Source organism: Puma concolor, chromosome D1 (genome assembly GCF_028749965.1).
Source record: "Puma concolor isolate L17-30 chromosome D1, mPumCon1.1.hap2, whole genome shotgun sequence".
Taxonomy (NCBI): Eukaryota; Metazoa; Chordata; class Mammalia; order Carnivora; family Felidae; genus Puma; species Puma concolor.
In genome coordinates this window covers 7,755,522-7,771,106 of record NC_141676.1, presented here as the reverse complement: position 1 = coordinate 7,771,106, position 15,585 = coordinate 7,755,522, and the positions used below count along the sequence as shown (strand labels likewise).

The 15,585-nt window shown below is 54.7% G+C and overlaps 1 protein-coding gene across 1 annotated transcript; it reads left to right on the top strand.

Moving 5' to 3' along the window:
* Window positions 1-1,130: 1,130 nt before the first annotated feature.
* On the top strand, window positions 1,131-14,340 carry STIP1 (stress induced phosphoprotein 1). The gene is made up of 14 exons (XM_086677091.1): window positions 1,131-1,247; window positions 4,432-4,641; window positions 5,131-5,272; window positions 6,121-6,262; window positions 7,227-7,395; window positions 8,559-8,685; window positions 8,778-8,880; window positions 9,144-9,264; window positions 9,923-10,019; window positions 10,380-10,504; window positions 12,712-12,748; window positions 12,954-13,057; window positions 13,268-13,440; window positions 13,852-14,340. The coding sequence occupies exons 1-14, from the start codon at window positions 1,239-1,241 to the stop codon at window positions 13,922-13,924; spliced, it is 1,632 nt and encodes a 543-aa protein (XP_086533217.1). The 5' UTR covers window positions 1,131-1,238; the 3' UTR covers window positions 13,925-14,340.
* Window positions 14,341-15,585: the final 1,245 nt, after the last annotated feature.

Genomic DNA, 15,585 nt, shown 5'->3' with positions numbered 1-15,585 from the left:
GGGGGCTACAAGGACACAGCAGGCCCCAAGACCCTCATCCAAGCCTTCTGCAGACCTGTCGTGCGGCTTCTTTGTTCCGTGAGGCACACACCGGCCCAGGAGGAAAAACCAGCTTCTCTCCTCCACGCTCTAAACCCTTTGGCTGCCCCGGGTGCTCTCGCACGTTGCCCTGCCTCTCGGCTGCAAAAGGCCCTCCCGGGGCCGCCACCGCCCGCCAGTAGGTGACCGAGCGCGTCACTGACGTCATTGTCCCCCCCCATCCTCAAATAATGGCTCCCTTCACCGAGCGGTAAAGAAATTACTGCATGAACGGGACACCTCCCACGGCCCCGCACTGTCCGACCCGTTAACACGAGGGGATCCAGCGAGTCCCCCCGGCCTCCCCAGGGTGAGACCCCGGGTCCGTCCCACCCAAGTCCCAGCTCCTTCGGTGTTTTCGACCCTTCGGCTACTAACGGCGGGATCTGGGCACGGCCCGGGAGCTCTCCCGAGGTCGACCCAGACGTCGCCCCCACCGGCCGGGACCCGGGGGCTCTGCGTCGCCGGGGAGCAGCGGGTCGCCTGGGCCGGACTCGCAGTCCACGGAGCCGGGAAGCGGCGCTGAGACCACCCCCCCTCCCCCCAGGCCGCCAGAGCCACCGCGGCAGAGAACCGCGGGGTCCTGAGGTTCCCATAAACCCCTGCAGAGGTGAAACCCCGCCTTTTGAAGGGTAGCCGTTTAAGCCTATCACCGCAGAGTGTCGGCAACTCTCCGCCCAATCGACTTTTTTTTTTTTTTTTTTTTTTAACCTGAAGGAGGTTCCCTCACGGAGTCCGTCAGCCCAATGGGAGAGGTGGAAATTTCCAGAAAGAACAGGACCAATGGGCGCGGCCAGCGCGGCCACGATTGGCGGGCCAAGCGACCAATCCCCGTCGCAGAAGGGCGCCCCTCCCTCCAATCGTGGAGTCTGGGGTGGGCGGGGCTTGTCGGGAAGAGTCCAATCCGGAGGCGCGGAGGAGGCAGGGCTGAGGGCTTACTCTCAGGTGTCCAATGATAGAGAAGCAAAGATGATGGGCCAGACTTCAAGCCAATAGTAGGGAAGGATAGAAAGCCCCCTCGGGGAGCGCGACCAGTGAGCAGGCGAGGAAGGGGCGGGATCCGGGGGTCCCGGCAGCTTCTAGTAGGTTCCAGAAGGCGGCGCGTGCGGTTGGGAACGCGGAGCGGACGGAGTCGATTCAACGGGGTTCCGGGCCGGGCTATGGAGCAGGTGAAGGGGGAGGGGCGGGCCGAGGCCCCGGGGCCACTCGGGGACAGGCCGAGGCCGGGCCGCGAGTGGAGGAGCGGCGGCGGGGCGGGCGCTAATCGAGGCGGTCGGGGCGGCGGCCTGGGGCCGGGCGAGCAGCTGGGGAGGCGAGGGCGTGAGGGCCGCGGCCCACCGGGCGGGAGGTGAGCAGTGTAGCCGGGCCCGGGCCGCGGGGGGCGCGGGGTCCACTCAGCGCCCGTCGCCTGCCGGTTCGGCGAGGAGGACCGGGGGACGGCGACAGTCCGGCTCTAAGTCGGTCCCGCGGCGGGAAGAGAGGCCGTGGCTGGGCCCCGGAGGCCTCCCGGGAGGTGGCCCTGGACTGAGCCGGCGGGGGGGTGGGGGTGGGTAGGGCGGCGCTGGGAGGGATGGAGGTGGGCGGGGGGCTTCGGAACCGGCGGGAGGGACCGGGTCCACACCAGGGAATGCGCCACCCGGGAGAGCGGGGATTGCCGACGGAGAAGCCACCCGGACTTGGTCACAGTTAACTTGGAGGGATGCAGGGAGCGGGGACGGAAGTACACTGGAAGTAGCCAGGTAGCACATCCTACTTTTCCTGCATCTGGAAGGGCCGGGATGGAAGAGCGTTGATGGAAGGTTTGAAGAGTAGCGGGCCGACTTATCTGCCTGGTGCAGGAAAGGGACGGTGCGGCGAAAGTCCTTAGAACCAGTCCAGGTCTAGCAGCGTCTTGCAGAGAGATGTGTGGCTCCTCCCGTCCTTTTTTCTGTTTTGGGGTGTGTGTGTGATTCGAGAGTAGCTGAAGGCTGGTATTTCTGGAAAGTTGGTTTCTGGTTACCCAAGGAGGAATTGGTCGCTGTAGAAAATCTCGTGTAGTAGGCTACGTAGATAAGCAGCAAGAAGTAAGTTATTTGCCTGGGCTCATTTTTAGGGGACCGAGTTTGTAACCGCGGCTGGTTGCTTTTCGGTGGCTTAATTGTATCCTCGGCAGCCCGCAGGTTGTGAAAAGCCTGGAGAGGTTTTATTCAGTCGGAAACTGTCAGTGGAAGCGTAACGATTAACCAGATCTGGAGCCTCTTTGGTAAATTAAGAAAGAGTGGAAATGGAGGGGTTAAAAAGTTTTTGCTCACTTGGGATAGTAAAGTTGCATCTGGGATTAAACAGACTGAGGTATGGACAAGAAAATGAGTTTTGGAATGAGAAACACATCACTCTCCAATTGAAGGGGTTTGTCAAAATAGGAAAAAAAAAAAACAAAACTTTTTAAAATCGCACCACCCGGTGTAGGTAGAAAGAGCTAAAACACATACGTAGGGGCAGACAGTGAATGAACGAGTGAAGGCAACTTTGTGATTGTAGTGCGGGCAGCCTGGCGGTTTACTACCTCTGTGTGTCAGGACCTGCTCTCCTGGGCCGGTTGGACATGCGACGCCTCTGCCTTTGGTTTTCATCTTCAGCTTGGAGATCTGGATTTCAGTTTTAGGAAATAATCCAAGGTGGAGGGATTTGCGTGTCCAGTTTTTCATGTTTTGATGTTTTAAACTTCGCGCTTTTCAGATAAATCCCAGGGTAATATACCTTTTACCCAGTTTGGACCTGCAACCGTGTAGCGCGTTTATTTAGCATAATGGCATTTGCCATCATGTGCCTGGTGTGCTGGTATTTTCTATCCTACCTGATCTTTCAAAGTGCTGGTCACCACCTGCAGGCTTGATTTCCTGACCTGCTGGTCAGTGCTCCGTGTGGAAAGGGGTGTTTTGTGGGAGAGACAAGAACTCCATGGCGCCATTCTCAGCTGCCGCTTGATACTAGTTTTTTAAGTTTTTGCTTTCTGGTCTCCTTCCCGGGTTCGAAGATTTTTATCCCTTGCTAGATTTGGCCCTGTTTGCCGGACTTTTCCTTTTTCAAGGCTGTCTCTCTCACATCTCTGGTTGATGGAGGGAAGTTCCCAATCGGTTTGCCCCGAGGCTCCAGAGGTGTTTCCCTTAACACTTCTTTCTTGCATCCGTCCGTGCCGGCTCACGGCTGGATGATAGATCTGGAGAGAGAATGGTGTAGGAGAAGCCCTATAATCAGGACCACGTTCTGAACGTTTGAGAGGGTAGGGGATTAAACCACAAGTAGGTTATTATTATCTTGTGTATCTTTTATAGTAATAATTAAACGCCGCAAAGACTGATCTGGGGAGTTAGCTCTACCACGTTGTGATGGGTTACCCCACCTGGGAATGGAAATAGATTCTTCCTGATTGCGGGTAAGCATCTTGAGGCTCCCAAGAAGCCATCGCGAAGCCTTCAGGTCGCTCGCTGGGGGGCCTGTGTCCCTGCACACTCCTGCTCCTTCGTTCGCCATGGTCTCTTCGAGGAGTGACCGACTAGGCCACTAGGCCTGTGTTCGGTTTACCGTTTGGGCTTCTTGGCATTCCCGTGGCCAGTGGATTTCTTTTTCCACGAAAGGAGCTCATGAGTGTGTTCTAGAGTGGCTTCGTCAGCCCCAGGTGGAGGCTTTGAGCAAAGAGTGGCTGCCATGCGCGTTCCTCCGAACTGGAGCCAGCAGAGAGCGAGGTGTCAGCCTGCTTTTCCTGGTTACTTATTTTTCTTGTTGGCCCCACCCGAAGGTGTGGGAGATGGCAAATGAATTCACTTACGCTTTCTTTCTCTCGGTGTGTAAAGTAACTTTTTTGTTGACAACCGAAGTATGAGTGTCGCTTAAAAAATTGGGACCGGATGGGGCGCCTGGGTGGCTCGGTCGGTTGAGTGTCCGACCTCAGCTCAGGTTACGATCTCGCGGTCCGTGAGTTCGAGCCCCGCGTCCGGCTCTGTGCTGACAGCTCACAGCCTGGAGCCTGCTTCCGATTCTATGTCTGCCTGTCTCTCTGCCCCTCCCCCGTTCATGCTCTGTCTCTCTCTGTCTCAAAAATAAATATTTTAAAAATTAAAAAAAAAAAAACAATTGGGACCGGCGCACCTGGGTGGCTCAGTCGGTTGAGGGTCCGACTTCGGCTCAGGTCATGATCTTGCAGTCCGTGAGTTCAAGCCCTACATCGGGCTCACTGCTGTCAGCATGGAGCCTGCTTCGGGTCCTCTGCCCCTCTCCCGCTTGCGCACGCACATTCTCTCTCTCAAGAACTAGGAAAAACATGAAAAGAATAGCGTTACGGAAGAAACTACATTGGTTCCTTTTTTTCCTCAGGTAAACGAGCTGAAAGAGAAGGGCAATAAGGCCCTGAGTGCTGGCAACATCGATGATGCGTTACAGTGCTACTCTGAGGCCATCAAGTTGGATCCCCAGAACCACGTGCTCTACAGCAATCGCTCAGCGGCCTACGCCAAGAAAGGTGACTACCAGAAGGCTTATGAGGATGGCTGCAAAACCGTGGACCTGAAGCCCGACTGGGGCAAGGTAAGCCGTGGGTGGACTGGGGCTCTTGACGCTTCACAGAAATGCCTCCTTGGTGTGCTGTTTTCAAATACTGGGCCCTCCCGACCCGGCTGGCTGCCCGTCCCAGTAGACTGCGTAGTGTATCGCCCCTCCGCTGTTCTCCCGGTTGGAGGATGCTCCTCAGAGTCGTGGCACTTGTCACATCCGAGGTGCCGTCAGTTGTGAAGGCAGGTCTGATCTTTGGCGCTACTGAGAAAGAAAATGCCACCAGAGGAGCGGACGACACTGGGTCGGAAGATGAATCGAGGTGGGGCGGGTGAGCGTCTTCAAGATGTGGCTGGATCCTTACGGTTTTCAGTCTTGGCGTTATGTGCTTCTCCTCCTGTTTTCCTTTGGCCTTCACGTGGATATCCATTTTGTCCCAGGGAGCGTAAAATAGCTTCTTTGGAGTTCGTCTTCTGGGCTCTTAGGTGTTCTTTATTTTGTCGTGTTCTTTCTTTTTGGTTTAAGGGCTATTCGCGAAAAGCAGCAGCTCTTGAGTTCTTAAACCGATTTGAAGAAGCCAAGAGAACCTATGAAGAGGGTTTAAAACATGAAGCAAATAATCCTCAGCTCAAAGAGGGCTTACAGAATATGGAGGCCCGGTTGGCAGGTAGGCCCCAGTACACTGTTGGTTTCTTTCTTTTTTTTGACGGGACTAACTTTGGGGCACCTGGGCGGCCCAGTTAAACGTCCCAACTCTCAGGGGCGCCTGGGTGGCTCAGTTGAGTGTCCGACTTCGGCTCGGGTCATGATCTCACTGTTTGTGGGTTCAAGCCTCGTGTCGGGCTCTGTGCTGACAGCTCGGAGCCTGGAACCTGCTTTGGATTATGTGTCTCCTTCTCTGTCTCTCTCTCCCATGTTCATGCTCTCTCTCTCTCTCAATTATAAGTAAACGTTAAAAAAGAAAAAGTCCAACTCTTGTTGATCTCCGCTCAGGTCGTGGTCTCACGGTTTGTAGGTTTGAGCCCAGTGTTGGTTTCTGCATGGGCAGCATGGAGCCTGCTGGGGATTCATTCTCTCCCTCTCCCTCTCCCTCTCCCTCTCCCTCCCCCTCCCCCTCCCCTCCCCCTCCCTCTCCCTCCCTCTCTCCCCCCCTCCCTGCCCCTCCCCCAGCTCACTCTCTGTCTCAGAAACAAAACACACCTTTTTTTTTTTTTTTTTTTCCCCTTAATGTTTAGTTTTTGAGAGAGAGGGAGACACAGAATCCGAAGCAGGCTCCAGGTTCTGAGCTGTCAGCACAGAGCCCATTGTGGGGCTCAAACCCACGAACCATGGAATCACAACCTGAGCCGAAGTTGGATGCTTAACCGACCGAGCCACCCAAGCACCCCGAAACACACCTTGAAATTTTTTTAATGGGATTAACTTTGAGGCTCCCTCTAAATGTCTGGTGGACTAGGGGGCATAAAACTCAAGTGAACTGATTTCTCATCATGTGCTTCCCTTTGTTCGGAACAGAGAGGAAGTTCATGAACCCTTTCAACATGCCCAATCTGTACCAGAAGTTGGAGAGCGACCCCAGGACGAGGACACTGCTCGCTGATCCTACCTACCGGGAACTGATAGAACAACTGAGAAGCAAACCGTCCGACCTGGGCACGTAAGTTGAGACAGCACTGTTGTCTCTGGAAATGGGTGTGAACGTGGTACTTCTTTTCTGGAATCCTGTGTGTGTGTGTAGAGGTGTTCCTTAGACAGCAGGGTTTCTGCCTTTGTTTTTCTCCAGTGAGCGGTAGGTATTTGTTGGTTTGTCTTTCTGGAAAGGGTTAAAGAGGACATGTGTCGGAATAATTTGGAATCTTCATTCCTAACCTTCAAGTGCCTCTTTGCTGCTCTCCTATAATTCTGATCTGGCACCAAGTCTATCCTTTCCATACGTATCAGACGCTGTCTCCTGGGATGTTGCAGTGGAAGGTCATGGTGGAAGAGAGTGTCAGGTGTAAAGATGCGTCTCTTAGTCATACTGGTATTTGTGACTCTGAATCTCTGACTTCTGAGATCCCGTCCCTCTTTGTGTCTCCTGGCTTCGAGAAGTAAATTTGACGTCTGTTAGCTCATCGGGAATGGATTTTTGAAGGGTTGAGTATTCCCCGGTGGTACCTCATGGCTGGTGCAGAATCTCGCAGTTTTTTCTGCGGGTGAGCAGCTCTCTTACACGGTAATCTGAGGTTTAGCGGCAAATGTGGGTTTAAGCTCCGTTGTGGGCAGGGCTGCCTGGGTGACTCAGTCAGGCGTCTGACTTGATTTCAGCTCAGGTACGTGATCCTGGCGTTGTGCGTTTGAGCCCCGCTTCGGGCTCTGTGCTCTGTGCTGACGGGCGCGGAGCCTGCTTGGGTTTTTCTCTCCTTGTGTGTCTCTCCCCTGCACACACCTGTGCGCCTTCTGTCTCTCTCTTTCGAATAAACTTAAAAAGAAAAAAGTCGCTGTTTCCAAAGAAGTGATGAGAGTTATTCCACTGAATTCTTATTTGAAAACCTAATACTGAAATCAGTTGTGAGGAGAAATAATAAATCATTGTGCTTTTCTTTTCTTTTTTTTCTCTTTTGTTTTTAAACCACTGCTAGGAAACTGCAGGATCCCCGGATCATGACGACGCTCAGCGTCCTGCTGGGGGTCGACCTGGGCAGCATGGATGAGGACGAGGAAGTGGCCGCGCCGCCTCCGCCGCCGCCTCCCAAGAAGGACACCAAGCCAGAGCCGATGGAAGAAGATCTTCCAGAGAATAAGAAGCAGGTCTCGTTTTTCCTCCTTCCTCTCACACGTTTCGAACAGCGTTGTCCGCAGGACGTCCGGGACGCGGGGGCGGCTGTCGTCGTTGAGCGCTGGGTCGCTGTTTTCCGTCGGAGCGGTCGGCGTGTGAAACGCTTCCCTTTCCGAGCGATTTCACAAGCACGGCGCGTGTGGGACCTGTGGCTGCACGAGCTGCCCTTCCGTGGTCCCCGGAGCTGCGCCCGTGCCACCAGCGTGGGTGTGGGTCAGGGCAAGCCGGTCAGGTTTTGGGTGACCCTTGTCCTTGCTGTGACCCAGAAGGATGTCGTCTACGCGCGTTCTCAGGCTCTGTTTTCTGGTTGGACGTGGCGTGTAGTTGAAAGTTGTCCATTTAGCGACAGTGGCTTCCAGAGCGGGAGGCGTGTGCTTCGGGGATTTTATTTCCTTTCTTATCAGGAACGACAGATCGGTGCCAAATTAAGCGCTTTCACATGAGTAAGCGTCGGTTGTCCGGGGTGTCTCGAAGTTGGAAGCTGGCCCTGCGGTGTGGGCGGTGGAGCGCCGTGCTGAGACTCGTGCCCTGGGGACAGACCCTTGTCAGCATCCCCGACCCCTCCCTCTGCCGCTCTGACCACAGAGCCCCCGAGGTGGCCGCCTCACGGAAACCGGACTTGCCACGGCCTCCCCTGGTCAAACCGGGTAGAAAACTGCTGTTCTCTCCCAACTTGCTTCAGGTCGGAGGGACTTTCTCTCCCCTGAAAAAGCCCTTTATTTTCTGACCAAGTCCAGGAGGGTAGATAGAGAAGGGGGAGTTTTAGAGGAGGCTGAGGTGAGACCTTAGCATCCCGTTCTTTTCCTTTTTTTTTTTTAATGTTTATTATCGAGAGACAGGGAGACACAGAATCTGAAGCAGGCTCCAGGCTCCGAGCTGTCAGCACAGAGCCCCACACGGGGCTCGAACTCACAAACTGCGAGATCATGACCTGAGCCAACCAAGCTCCCCGTTAGCGTCCCGTTCTAACAGCCCTCTGCCTTTAATCCTGCAGCTGGCTGAGAAGTGGCCGCAGCGCGGGGACCGTGCTCCCGCACACAAGGCTAGTCGTGCGCGCTGCTCGGCCCGTGACGGGTCGCAAGCTCTTTGCCGCCTCCGTTCGGTTTGCTCAGTGCTCCTTCCACACCTCATCTAGGCGCTGAAAGAAAAAGAGTTGGGGAACGAGGCCTACAAGAAGAAAGACTTTGACACGGCCTTGAAGCACTACGACAGAGCCAAGGACCTGGACCCCACCAACATGACTTACATGACCAATCAAGCAGGTGAGGCCCAGGCCGAGGGGTGAGTGCGTTGTCGTCGGGCGGTCCCGGGGAGGGACACGGGTTGACTCTTCGTTAACCATCCTGCCCGGCAGCCGTGTACTTCGAGAAGGGCGACTACGGTAAATGCCGGGAGCTCTGTGAGAAGGCCATCGAAGTGGGGCGAGAAAACCGAGAAGACTATCGACAGATTGCCAAGTACGCGCGACCTTCGGCGGTACCTCGAGTGGTGTGGGGGGGTCGATGTCCAAGACCTAAGTTTTCCTGCGTGGGGAGGACGGTTGCTGGCCACACAGCCTGCTCTGTAAGCCGTGGGCCGGACAGGAGGCCACGGGCGTCCAGACAAGAGGTGTTCGGAGGGTGTGGTGTCCGAGCGGGGTGGGGGCGGGGGGCGTCTCTCCAGGAGCTGCCCTTGTCTCTGCTTTGCTCTCAGCACATTCCTTTTCTGCTTGTTTCGTTAGAGCTTATGCTCGAATTGGCAACTCGTACTTCAAAGAGGAAAAGTATAAGGACGCCATCCATTTCTACAACAAGTCTTTGGCAGAGCACCGGACCCCGGATGTGCTCAAGAAATGCCAGCAGGTGGGTAGGGAAAGAATACGGGTCCTGGTATTTCTTACCCACTGTAGCATTATGTTTAATAATGAACCGTTAAGGTTTTTTTTTAAGTCGTGTCTTTGGTCATTTTATACCTCGTCCTTGTCACTTGACAACGTGTAAGGAGTAACCGTGATTTTTTTGCCGTCCTTTTTGTCGGCCAAGATCGTAACCTTTTACTGAAGGTCAGTGCGCTTAGGGTTATTATCGTGACTTAAGATTTATTTTTTATTTTACGCAACCAAAGCGTTGTGTTATCGTGCCAGTTGTCCTAAATTACGGAGTGGGGTCGATTTTTATTCACAAAAAGACGGGTCAGAAAGTGAATTGTGCTGTTAACACATGCCTCATATTCACGCTTAATCTTGTACCAAGCATATGTCAGTATTGCTCATCGTCTCACTGTGTGTTTTCATGATGAGGAAGGTGTAATTCTTTCGTTTTTAAGTAAGTAATCTCTTTACCTAACCTGGGCTCAGACTCCCAGCCCCAAGATGATGAAGAGTTGCATGCTCTGAACAAAAACTAAAATGTTGCTGACAGTACTTTCTGCAAATCAAAATCTGAATCAGACCCTTATTTTAGTCCAGTGTTTAGGTGTCCAACAGTGTAAATGATTACTCCAAGGATTATTTTTTCTTAGGCGGAGAAAATTCTGAAGGAGCAAGAGCGGCTGGCCTATATAAACCCCGACCTGGCCTTGGAGGAAAAGAACAAAGGCAACGAATGTTTTCAGAAAGGTATGTTACAGGGACGCGCCTGAGTGACTCAGTTGGTTAAGCGTCCCACTTTGGCTTAGGTCATGATCTCCCAGTCCATGAGTTCAAGCCCTGCGTCAGGCTCTGTGCTGATAGCTCAGAGCCTGGAGTCTGCTTCGGATTCTGTCGCTCCCTCTCTCTGCCCCTTCCCACTTGCGCTCCGTCACCGTGCAAAAATAAACATTAAAGGTACATTCCAGCTCAGGTGACAGAGCTTCTGGATGAGTGATGAGTGATGCAGACGTGTTCTCTGTGCCTTGGCAGACTGCAAGCTAAATGCCCTCGGTGGGGGAGGAGGGTGGCTTTTTGCTTTCTAAAAAAGTTTCTTCTTTCCTTGCCCAGGGGATTATCCCCAGGCCATGAAGCATTACACAGAAGCCATCAAGCGGAACCCAAAAGATGCCAAATTGTACAGCAACCGAGCCGCCTGCTACACCAAACTCCTGGAGTTTCAGCTGGCGCTCAAGGTGGGCACATCTGGGCGTGTGCGGGGCCTGTTACGGCAGCGAATCTGTGCATGAGGAACGTTGTTTTTTCTCTTTTCACGTCGTGAACGTCTTTTTGATGTTCTTACTTTGATCTTAGAGTCAGAGGGATGGTGCCGTGCGTGTGAGGTTTGTAAGATGCAGGACGTATGCTAGCTCAGTCCTGACCCATCTGTTGTGAGTGTGGTTGGGAATATTTGGAAACGTGGATCCGTTTCCATCTTCGCCGATGATGGACTCTTTTTCTTCCCCATCGCTTCCCCTCCCCCCTCTCCCCTTTTTTTTTTTTTAACACTTTACATGTTCAGTTCATTGGGGTCAAGTCCATTCCCATTGTTGTGCACCCATCACCACCTTCCTCATCGAGAACCTTTCCATCTTCCCAAACTGAAAGTGCACCCTTTGAACACTAACTCCCACTCCCCCGACCCCTGGCGGCTACCATTCCACTCTCTGGCTCTCTGAATGTGACCCCTCTAGGGACCTCCTGTAAGTAGAACCATCCGGTATTTGTTCTTTTGTGTGTGGTTCATTTCACTGAGCATCGTGCTGTAGCAGGTGTCCGTGTTTCCTTCCTCCTGAAGGCTGAGTACTGTTACCTCACACAGGTACCCCGCTTTCTGATCTTCTAGGCATCCTCTCCCAGCGGTGGTGCTGCATCCTGGGGCAGCACAGTGTTTGTTTGCCTGTAATTATGTGTGCGTCCATACTGAAGAGCCGTGGCATCGTTTCCCGCAGAAGCTTTGCCATCTTTGGTCCCTTTTTGATTAGCTCCCTTAGCAGCTCTGCTGTTCTCGGGCGTATTGAGTATGGTCTCGTGTGATGATGTCGACGCTGGGAAGGAAATCTTCATTGCTCTCTTGAACGTGACCTGCTCTGTGCCTCTGTTGGCGATTTCTAAACTGTTCTCTAGATGACTTTGAATTTTTTTTATGTTTATTTTTGCAAGAGACAGCGCGCGAGCAGGGGAGGGGCAGAGAGAAAAGAGACACAGAATCCGAAGTGGGCCCCAACCTCCGAGCTGTCAGCACAGAGCCCGACGCGGGGCTTGAACTCACAGACCGCGAGATCATGACCTCTGAGCCAACCAAGGAGGCCCAACCAACGGAGCCACCCAGGCCCCCCCCTCCTTTTTTTTTAAGTGTTTATTTTTGAGAGAGACGAGTGTGAGTGGGGGAGGGGCAGAGAGAGGGAGGCTAGACGATTTTTAAAGTGTGGTCCATCCCCGGACCATCTTCTGGGAAGGTGACAAAATGTGACCCATCTAGAGACACACACGGGTTTTGTTTTTTGAGGCCACTAACTTCTGGGCCTGTGCCTGGCTTCGAAAGGTCACCCGTATGGGTACGAGGGCAACGTCAAAAACAGGTTGGTTTGCGAAGTGCAGGACCTCGGCAGTTGCCTGTGAGGAAGAGCACATCCTCCCCCAGCTACACAAAGGGGAACAGTGAACGGAACCATTTCTGATCTAGCTTCTGGCTGGAATAGTTGCAAGCGGGCCGGGGTGTTGAAACTCGGCCGCATTGCATTCTTTTCGCTGGGATTTTCCACCTTGTAGGTACTTCAAACAGAAATAGCCAGAACGTCTGTGTGCCCTCCACCTCTTTTGGCAAGAAGTAGGGATGCGTTTTTGTGGAACCATCTGCGAAAAGAAGTAGGCTAGGTTTTGGCACTCTGCGCTCCTGAGTGTGCTTTTCCTGAAAGGATCCTTCCCTTCCAGTCACGGTGTCAGTCGCACCCGCCTGGTCGTGGACTGAAGGCCAGAGGGCCGTCTGCTGCGGTCCTCTCCTCAGATTTCCCCCCAAATCCCCTTGAAAGCTGCCCGTGTCCAGGTTGTGTGTTTCCTTTGGTTGTCATGTCCCTTTCAGTTCCTCAAACGAAAACTTTGCCCGCTTTTTCATTTTTTCCCATAACCTCAGCCTTTTGAAGAGTCTAGGCCGCTCACCTTAGGTGGGGTCGGCGGTCCATAGTCTGGAATGGTCGTCCCTCGTGGTTCTGCTTGACTTCCTCTCTCTAAGCCACCTCGGCTGGGCCGTCTGTGAAACGGCCCAGATGCCCGGGTTAACAGAAGCGCCGGATGCGAAAGAACACTGTCGTGGGGCCAGGCGAAGAGCTCTGTTGATCATTCTGCTTTAGGGTAGTTTATCTGAAGGAATGAGCCTAATTTTCTGCTTTCCTCTCCTGCCCAGGACTGTGAGGAATGCATCCAGCTAGAGCCGACCTTCAGTAAGTGCTTTCCCGCCCCCTCTCCGTCCCTGGACGTGGCCCAGAGAGCGCGAGAGGGGCCGAGAGAGGGGCCTGCGGCAGGAGCCAGCGGCGCCAGCGGGGTGGGGGGAAGGATGTTGGCGTTCGCATGACAGACAGGGCGGGAGTGGTGTCCCTTGGAGCCGCGTTCTGGAAAACGCCTCACCGCTCCCGTCTCTGTCCGCAGTCAAGGGGTACACGCGGAAAGCGGCTGCCCTGGAAGCGATGAAGGACTACACGAAAGCCATGGACGTCTACCAGAAGGCCTTAGATCTGGACTCCAACTGTAAGGTGAGGCTGCTTCTGGCCTCCGGGGGTGGGGGGGAGGTCTCTCCCCTGCCTCCGGTCCTCCTCCGGGTCGTCTCGGTGTTTCCTCACCGACCCTTTCCTCTTGCCCGCTTCTCTCTGACTTCCCACTTCTCCGTTCCCCCTGTTGTCTGGGCTGAAACGGTGACCCGGTTAGTGCTAACGCCCTCCCCTGTTGGCTTTGCTGGGATGCAGGAGGCGGCAGACGGGTACCAGCGCTGTATGATGGCCCAGTACAACCGGCACGACAGCCCTGAGGACGTGAAGCGACGGGCCATGGCCGACCCCGAGGTGCAGCAGATCATGAGTGACCCGGCCATGCGGCTCATCCTGGAACAGATGCAGAAGGACCCCCAGGCGCTCAGCGAGTAAGTAGAGGGGGGCGGAGGTGGCCCCGGGGGACGAGGTGGAGAGAGGTGCGGCCGCACAAGGTGGGTAGGGACGTCATCGGTCCGGGCGAGCGGCCGCCGTGTGTTCTCTTCCGTCGAAAAGGCGGCGGGGCCGTTGGCGGGGAGCCCAAAGGGCCTCCTTGCTGCGTCGGCCACGGTAGCTGGAGCCGCCTGGCGGGAAGACGGAGCGGCCTCGGCTGAAAGCTGTGTCCGTGGGCTCCTGCCGGGCGGGGCCGGGGCCTTCACAGAATGGTCCTCTCCGGAGACCCTTCAGCCGCCTCCTGTTGGTGCCTTTCGGGGGGGGGGGTCGCATGGAGGTGGTTTTGAGAGCAGAAAGCCCTTTTCAGGTCAAGTCTCATTTCACTTAACTTGTTTTTTTTTCCCCATCAGACACTTAAAGAATCCTGTAATAGCACAGAAGATCCAGAAGCTGATGGATGTGGGTCTGATCGCAATTCGGTGATGACTTCCTCATCATCCCCTTCCCTTCGCCCTCGTGTGGAAAGAGGAGCCGGGACCGCGGCCAGCCGCGCCGAGCAGAGGGGAGAGCAGGGGAAAGCGAACGACTTCTGTCTCTATATTTATATAGACCCACGTGGAAGACACAGAGACTCGTACTCACGTTACTCGCACCGCCGCTGCCTCTGGGCCCTCCCAGCACACGCATGGTCTCTTCTGCCGCCCTCGGGTTCCGTGTTCCCTTCCCCACCCTCAGTCGCTGTCTCGGCTGCTCTCCCATAGTTGGTTATTTTTTATTTGGGGCAGTGGGCACGTACGGGGAGGGGAGGGTGTTCTTCCCGACCTCAGCTCCCAACTGTCTTCACGTTGTTAACTCCACGTCCCTTCTCCAATAAAACAAGCCAGTCGGGCGTGGTTATACGTCGTTATGTCCTTGTAATTTTGTTTTGCCAAATGACTTTGAGGCCGAGGTCCCGCAGGGTTCCCACCTGGAGTGCTGGAGAGGTGGGAGTGTGAGCTGACTGGGAACCAGAGCCTCTTTGTAATGAGGCTGCCCTGGGTGACGTCCATGCTTCAGTCACTAGGTGGCGCTGTCGCCCCACGCCAGCTGAAAGGGTTGGGGGGTGGGGTGCTTCCCCATCCAGAAGGGCACCGACTCCAGAGGTTCGGGTAATTTCCTGTGCTGTTTCGCTCTTCGCCCTCTAATCTCCGCCAGAAACCAGCTGGATGGAGAGAACACCGGCTCCCGGGCAAGAGCAAAAAATGTTTCCCGGTATGAGAGTCTTTGGACCACCTTCTCGGGAGACCCAATCTGTCAGCTGCTCTGTGTTTTCGTTTTGAGAGAACTCCCCGCTCTCACTTCTGGCTCTTTGCTCAGAGGAGGCCCCCTGTGCACCTTCCTCCAGATGGGGTTTCATCCCGCACCTGCCGCTTCCGCCATGCTGCCTCAAGTTCAACCCCAGTGAGATCAAAATCCTATACCCGATGTGCCCGGTGGGGATACCACATCCACCCCCGCCTGCTGTCAGTTGGCCCCACTGTCACGAGAAACAGCGATGACGTTGCCGAGGCGGCCAGTGATCGGAAGGGCCTGAGGAGGACAGTAAAACTGTTGGGGACAGGCCCCTGATCCCGGGCGTACCTTCTGCCGCTGCCCTGATCAGAGCCCCCAAGGAACTGCCGGGAGACCAGGAAGACCTGAAGCACGGTCAGGATACTCCCTTTTGACGAGCTTGTCAACAGTGCCCAGCATACGGCACCAGCCTTCAGCTAGAGAACTCAATGGAACCGTTGAGATCCTGGAGACTGCCCCGTGGGAGCGGCCATGTCGAGGGCCTCGTGACACCATAGATGATGTCAGCAGGGGTGGGCTGCCCAGCTAGGTGAGCACTACGAGGGAAAATGCTTCAATAAAGGATCATTTGGCAACCACAGAAAAAAAGACCTCGCTGCTCTTCACCAAACTTCGAGTAGGCTTTTAATTCCACTTGAACGTGATTGCAGCGAACTCTAAAACCTTGGACTAGGGTGGGAGTGAAACTTCCTCATTTGCTCCAACGGAGCAGCTTTCTGAGCTAGGAAGCTGCTGAGGCCAGCAGCCGGCTGCACTTCCTGCTGCCTTGACTTTGCATACACTGGCTTTCCCCTGGGAATCTCCGGCAGGCC

Excerpts from the sequence above, each read along its gene's own strand:
- STIP1 (XM_086677091.1), top strand. Across the intron at positions 7,396-8,558 it reads TTCCAGAGAATAAGAAGCAG|GCGCTGAAAGAAAAAGAGTT; the intron begins GTCTCGTTTTTC and ends CACCTCATCTAG. Across the intron at positions 10,505-12,711 it reads AGTTTCAGCTGGCGCTCAAG|GACTGTGAGGAATGCATCCA; the intron begins GTGGGCACATCT and ends TCTCCTGCCCAG.